Raw genomic sequence first — 7064 nt, 5'->3', positions numbered from 1 at the left:
ATTATTATTATTATTATTATTATTATTATTATTAGGTATTCGTTGTTGTCATTTATTCGCTGTAACTCTTTGTAATCACAATGTCATAATTTCTAATGACTCAAAACAACAACTATTAACTAACATTGTTGTAATAATCATAGTAATAATAATAATAATAGTAAGAAGAAGAAGAAGAAGAAGAAAAAGAAGAAGAAGTAACAAGTAACAAGTACCAGGGAGAGCTACAGCAACAGAGACCCTAAAGATCAGCATGCTGGGATCTGCAGCAATCCTCAGGAAGGTCCTCAGCATATGACCAGAGTTAATGTCCTGCTGCATGGTTTGCACTCGGCTAAGGCACAAAAAGAACACAAGCAAAGACTGTGACAGAAGAGATAATAATAATAATAATAATAATAATAATAATAATAATAATAATAATAATAATAATCGGGTCTAGGTTTAAGGTTAGAGCCAGGTTTAGGGTTAGACCTTTAGCTGTGACGGGAAGTTTAGAATCAGGATTTTTAAAATTTATTTATTCATTTCTTTATTTTTTTGAGTGTGTAAAGCGTCATATTGCGTCAGCCTGAAGTGAACTACATCCAGCTCTGTCCTGTTCTGGGTTGTTGTTTTGTTGTTGTTGTTTTAAGGTCTCTAATTGGTTTGTTGTAATGACTCAGTGTTGATCATGCACTGTATATTTATATTTCCGCTCTCCTGTCCTTTCGCCCTTACTGCAGGGCCAAGGACACGGAAACTGAAAAAGTCGAAAAGTGGCAAAGAGGACAAGCGGCCGCGCACGGCCTTCACGGCCGAGCAGCTGCAGAGATTGAAGACGGAGTTCCAGGTGAACCGGTACATAACGGAGCAGCGGCGGCAGTCTCTGGCTCAGGAGCTCAACCTCAACGAGTCCCAGATTAAAATCTGGTTTCAGAACAAGCGGGCCAAGATCAAAAAAGCGAGCGGCTTCAAGAACGGCCTGGCGCTGCAGCTGATGGCGCAGGGACTGTACAACCATTCCACCACCACTATCCAGGAGGACAAGGAGGATAGCGACTGACGGGTCCGCGCCGCCGCGGCCGTCCTCCGCACGCACTCTGTACATTGTAAATAAGTCATATCTAATTTAAGGAGGAGGACGGGAGGGTGGTGTCAGCAGCGCTCCGAATCCTCCTCACAAGTGACTCTAGAGCACAAGAGACGAACACAACGCATACTTCTGGACTGACCTACCACCGCAAAACCAAAGATTTTATTGGAAAACAGAGCCTGACACTTTCACTTACAAGAAAGAAAAAAAACAACCCCTCGCCCCAGCAAGAGGCTTCATTCAAACTGTCGCTGAATTGCTTTTTCTGGACCAAGCGGCGTCTAAGAGTTGTGTTCATCCTAAATTATATTCGACCGAGATGCCATACATCGATGAAGTGCCAAAAAGTAACGATGTAATGATGATGAGTACGAGACACTTTAAATGACACTGAATCCCTTCAGGAATATGGAAATATTCAGGAAAATCTAACACTAATGTCATATTCTGCCTCTACAGTGTCGCTCCTCGTCACGTGGAGGAGCTTTCAAATGACACCATGCAGGAAACATGAACCAATAATTACCAGATAAAAATAAACTGCATACTCACCGATAGTCCTCATGACCAGGAACGCCAGATCAAATAAATGAAGATCGAATAAAATTAAATAAACACACAAAGAAACATAAGAAAAAGCAAAATAAAACAACTTTAAATCCCTCACATTAATAAGAAATAATAAATTATGTGCAGTGTTTCCATCAGAGTGTCTGAGCTGGTACTTGAGGGAATAACATTCCAAAATGTTCACGGTGGTGCTTCTGTAACATCCCAGAATGACTGTAAGTGTTGAACCTTTGTTAGAGGAGATAGAAGCCTGAGGAGCATCCAGAGGACGGGCTCTGTACAGTTCTACCATGTTTCCAAATAAACACTTTTATATTGGAAAAGAACATCTTCACACACTGACCAAGTTTTTTTTTTTGTCTTTTTCTGGTGGATGTCACCAAATATTCAATTAATAAATGGAGGCGTGTGCGTGTGTGTGCGTACGCGCGCGCGTGTGTTGGTCGCAGTTCACTGGTTCAAGTGAGTGGGACAACTGAATCCATATTCATAGGTCTTTAGAAAGGAGGTAAATTTACACTGCGAGACGCGGCGCTATCAGCGCTGTTCAAAGCGTTACAGAGCATGAAATTGGCTCTCCGTCTCTCAGTGTTCACCCATTTCATCAGCCAGCCCTCTGCACAGCCTCAAACTAAATGCAGTGTGTTGGAAGCGAGAGCAGAGTGAGTATGTCGGTCGGTCGGCGGCCTTCAGTCGGAGGCCTTTAACGGAACCAGCGCACGGAATAAAACGCAAACGTTGCTGTAAGTGAAGCCGGCGAAAAGTAAGCCTGCATTTAAAAATAGTCTGTATGTCTAAAGTTAACAAATGTTATACTAAAAATACAACTCGGCTTTTTCAGTGCTTTGGTCATTTTTGCCTTCCTTATATTTCTTACAGTCCACATAGTTTCTGGAAAATATCACTTCTTAGAAAGATTCGATTGTATTTTTAAATACATTTTTAAAACATCATTTCAAACAGGAGATGTTCAAGAATCCCGTAAATATTGGTTAGTGTTTTTTATTTTATTTTATTTTAAAAACACAACCAAATGAAACTGCAGATATTCGTTAAAAATGCGGTTCATTGTGAGTGTGTGTTTTTCCAAATTCTCGAAAATGAAACTAACAAGCTTCAGGCCAACGTTCCCTCGCTGTTTTCTTTTCGAAGTATTAAAGCATTGCTCTTTACTACATGCCTTTAGTTATTGAAGCAGGGAGATAAGAGCAGGTGTGACTTTCAGCAGCTGATGAGGTACAGATAGAAAGATAGATAGATAGATAGATAGATAGATAGATAGATAGATAGATAGATAGATAGATAGATAGATAGATAGAACGGGCGTTTGCGATAGTAACCATGTGGCTGCTGCTGACAGGGTTCACTGTGTAATTATTTTGGACCAAATGACTTATCGAGTGGACCCGTTCCTGATGAAACCCTGCTATTTTCTGCAGCCTGGAGGTCATCTGTCATCCAGAGCTTCATACTTCCCTTATAGCTGGAGTTAGTCTCTTCTATAATCGCTCTGGAGCCTGTCCAAACAAAGTATTCCCCACCTCTAAAATAAAAAAAAAAAAAAACGAAAGGAAAGGAAAGGAAAGGAAGAAAAAAAAATAGAGGGAAACAGCAGGCTGAGATCAATTTGTCAAATTCAAAGGTAAATGTTGTGACAGCTTGACTGGATCTTTGTCTCTACCTGTTTTCTTCCACTCTGGAGCTACTGCTGGCTTCAGATACGTAGGAAAGAGCAGGAGAGCTTTAAGACCCTCTGTAATTATGCAAAGAAACAGAGAACTATATATGGTTTGTTTACATCCTTCAGTCCTTTTTTCATTCCTTTCACACGATATTGCATAACCAAAGCATGATGTGTGCGTCTGCGTGAAATCGCAGTGTGTGATGCAAATTTCAAAACAATTAGACAAATTAATATTTCCCTACCAATTATACAGAATGGTGTGTGTGTGTGTGTGTGTGTGTGTGTGTGTGTGTCAGTGGATTGTGTGTTGGTACAAGCGAATGTGAGGGTCTGCAGAGTGTAGCCCTGCGGCTACAAAGCAGCTTTCATTTACATGCAAATGAAGCAGAGTCCCTGCTGCTGTCCTCCCTGCTGATGAACACTGTACTGATGTACACTCACAATAATGATAATAATATTAATAATAAAGTCCAGATCTGACTTTGCTCTGCCTGCACAGGTCGGTGACTTTTAGCTTGACAGAGCTAGGAAAGCTGAGCCCAGATCAGAAACGGAGAATGTAGTCATTTGTTCTGCTGCTACCAAAAGATATTATTCAAGTACAACTGTACATTTTTCTCCCACTGAATTACATTAAAACAAGCACAAATGTTCAACCTGGAACTGACTAAAGAAAAGCCTGCATTCTGATTTAAAATGGTAATTGTTAATCTGAAGTGCCACAAAAAGGACTCAAAAAGTTGTACATACATACATACATACATACATACATACATACATACATACATATATACATACATATATACATACATACATATGTTGTTGACATCACTGTGATAGTCTGATCACCACTAGTGTTAAAAGAATGGGCTTATATTTTCAAATCATACAATATATGTTTACACAAGAAATAATGCTCAAAAATGTTTAAATTCTAATTTAAAAATCTTAGTAAAACAACTTTTCTTTATTACATTTTTGATTTAGTAATTTGAAATAAGGATATTTCTCTCTTCAAAAAGGATAACATTTGTGTAAAAATGACGTTATTCATGTTTTTCCTGAAGTTACATGGAGAAGTTAGAGACAGATGTAATTTTAGCACAAATGCAGTATCAGAGGATCTTGTTCACTTCAGAATATCAAGAAAAGCGACGTGCTACTCTGTATGTGTTAAAAATGTCTTTATGGCGAGATTAAAAAAAAAACAAAAAACTGACAGGGTTGAGATTCTGTTGGGGACATTTTAGGAGTCTAAAAATAAACGATGACATTGATAAAAAGCAGTCCAGGCTGTTGTGTGGAGGAGGCAGCCTGCACACCGGCGACATGGTGAGAAACTAGAGGGACACTGAGATGTACAGGCCTCCCATATTGTGTGTGTGTGTGTGTGTGTATTCATTCAGTCCCTATCACACACAGGATGCTGACCACCACTGAGCTGATGGAGGTTCTTCTATGGAGCAGGACAGGAGCTGTGCTGTATTACATTCTCTCATGAGATCAAAGTACATTTACTCAAGTACAATTTTTATTTTTATTTTTTTGCCTTTTTGCCTTTATTGGATAGTGCAGTAAGAGAGAGAGACAGGAAAGTGGGGGAGATGAATGGGGGGAGGACACGTGAGAAAGGGCCATGAGCGGGATTCAAACTCATGACCTCCACATCAGGACTGTAGTCCTGCACATGGGACGCCAGCTCAACCAGGTGAGCTATAGCAGCGCCCCCCCAAGTACAATTCTAAGGGTATTTTATATTTCTACTCCACAATATTTCAGAGGGGAATACTGTACTTTTTACTTCACAACATGTATTTGACAAGAACAAGCCAAAATGATCTTAAAATTAGCTCAAGGTTAGCTTCAGCTCGACAGTATTAAAATGCTGCTTATGCTACAAGCCAATCTATAAGAATATTCTAATAACATACCAAATAATAGATAACTTGAATGTGAAGTACCTTTTTGTTGAGACAGGACTTGCAATGCAGCACTTTTTGTGTGTGACAGTGCTGTCCTCCTGTGCATCCTGTGCATGTATGCATTCCTGCTTAGTGCTGCTTTCTGCTGCTTTTGTTGCAGAGCAGCATCAGTGTGCTTCCAGAGAGCTGATGACAGACTGAATCAGATTGAACTGTGGCTGTCAGCTTAAGTGCAAGAGTAAAAGATTCTTCTAAAGGCTTCAATTCAGAATCCCTATTACAGAAAAACTAAATAAAAAAACTGAAATTACAAGAAAAGCAGCCTCACGCTACAAACGTTGTTAACAGTATCAGTCTCTGGAAGCTGCTTTTGTTGAACCTTGTGCAAAACCTCACTAATGTTGAAGGTGCCAGAGTTGCCGCTCGTCAGCCTCCCAGACAAACCCTGCAGCCAGGATCAGCTCATGCTGACAAGATGTCTTTGGACCTGCTGCTCCTCAAGCAGAGGGCTGAACTACGACTTGAGATGAGTGGGTTAGCAGGTATGTTGATCCTAAAGTCAGAGTTTTCAGTGTCATGAAGGTGCCTCTCTTTTTACCTGCTAGATCTCCATGGTAACTGATGCTGTGGAGCTAGGTCTCCATGGTAACTGATGCTGTGGAGCTAGATCTCCATGGTAACTGATGCTGTGGAGCTAACTGTGTCAGGAGCAGGTTTTCTTCAGAGCTTCGGATTTAAATCAGCTGAAAGAGCGTCTCCCTTTGACCAGATTGTTTCCTGACTATTATTTATGAGCGATACAGATTCTGCGTTTTATCTTCTAACGCGCTGATCTGTGCGTTATTATTATCATTGAATGAAGCCGTGTAGTTACAGTATCACACACTGTACCATGTGTTGCCATGGGAACCCGATGTGTATTTAGTTGGTGATGCAGAAATCACACAAATATGTTTTATTTATGTATTATTTTATTATGTATTATATTATTTATTTTATTTAATCCTTAATTTTGAATCCATTTCCACTGCTGCTACTACAGCTGATAGAAAACAGAAAACTGATTGTTCTGCTGGTATTTATTACAGAGAATATTCAGTATTCAATAACAACAATTTCATGTTAATTTGGCCAAAAATTAAAGTGATTTTTTGCATTATGGGACAGTATCAGACCTAAATGCACTTCAATACAAGATCATGTTTAAATATATGAAGTTTAAGGTTTAACTTTAAGGTGCAGCTGTCAGTTGGAAATCAGCGCCTGCATCAGTAAAATGTTCTATATTAACATGATTAACAGTTTTCTACCAGTATTCCATTGTTGCATCTTTTACAGTGGTGGCGTTTTTTACCATCATATATTTTTGTATTCCTCATTGTTCTCCATTAAAACATCGTGTTGACTGAAGCAGCTGCACGTTGATTCATTTTGTGCAGAAGAAGAGTCACATGACGCATTAAATGCCTCCTTTTATGTGAACAGAGTCTGAAGCAGGAAATCTGAGTGGACAAAGAAAGTTGAACCACCTCGTGATACCTGTGATCTCTGGCTGGAGCTTTACTTTGTGTGGCACTGCAGCAGCCCTCTGCTCTAGGATCCTCAGCCCTCACCGAGGACATGCTGTTTGGATTCAAGCTAGCACGTTGGAGAGGCCACTCCGAACAATCAAGATTCACAGAGAGCTGTTCCAGTTGTTCCTGTGCTGCTACACCCCAACAGAAACATTATCTTACTTATTGCAAGCTTTCCTTAAAATTGTCTGTAACTGTCTCTAATTATGTGCATAACATTCTTGCACCAGTACATCATT

At 39.8% G+C, this 7064-nt stretch overlaps 1 protein-coding gene across 2 annotated transcripts in view; it reads left to right on the top strand.

Annotated features, from left to right (window-relative positions):
- LOC103355596 (homeobox protein engrailed-1-like) overlaps window positions 1-1979 on the top strand; it is a 4736-nt gene extending 2757 nt beyond the window's left edge. Inside the window, exon 2 of one of the 2 annotated variants that reach the window (XM_008279451.1) lies at window positions 726-1979. In XM_008279451.1, the coding sequence (XP_008277673.1) occupies window positions 726-1045 (320 nt within the window). In that variant the 3' untranslated portion in view covers window positions 1046-1979. Of the gene's footprint in view, window positions 1-722 lie in introns of both variants that reach the window. The other variant, XM_008279450.1, reaches the window with a different exon arrangement.
- The last annotated feature ends 5085 nt before the right edge of the window (window positions 1980-7064 follow it).

Source organism: Stegastes partitus, unplaced genomic scaffold, assembly GCF_000690725.1.
Source record: "Stegastes partitus isolate 25-593 unplaced genomic scaffold, Stegastes_partitus-1.0.2 Scaffold159, whole genome shotgun sequence".
In the NCBI taxonomy this organism is placed as follows: domain Eukaryota; kingdom Metazoa; phylum Chordata; class Actinopteri; family Pomacentridae; genus Stegastes; species Stegastes partitus.
This window is presented reverse-complemented; position numbering and strand designations above follow the sequence as displayed.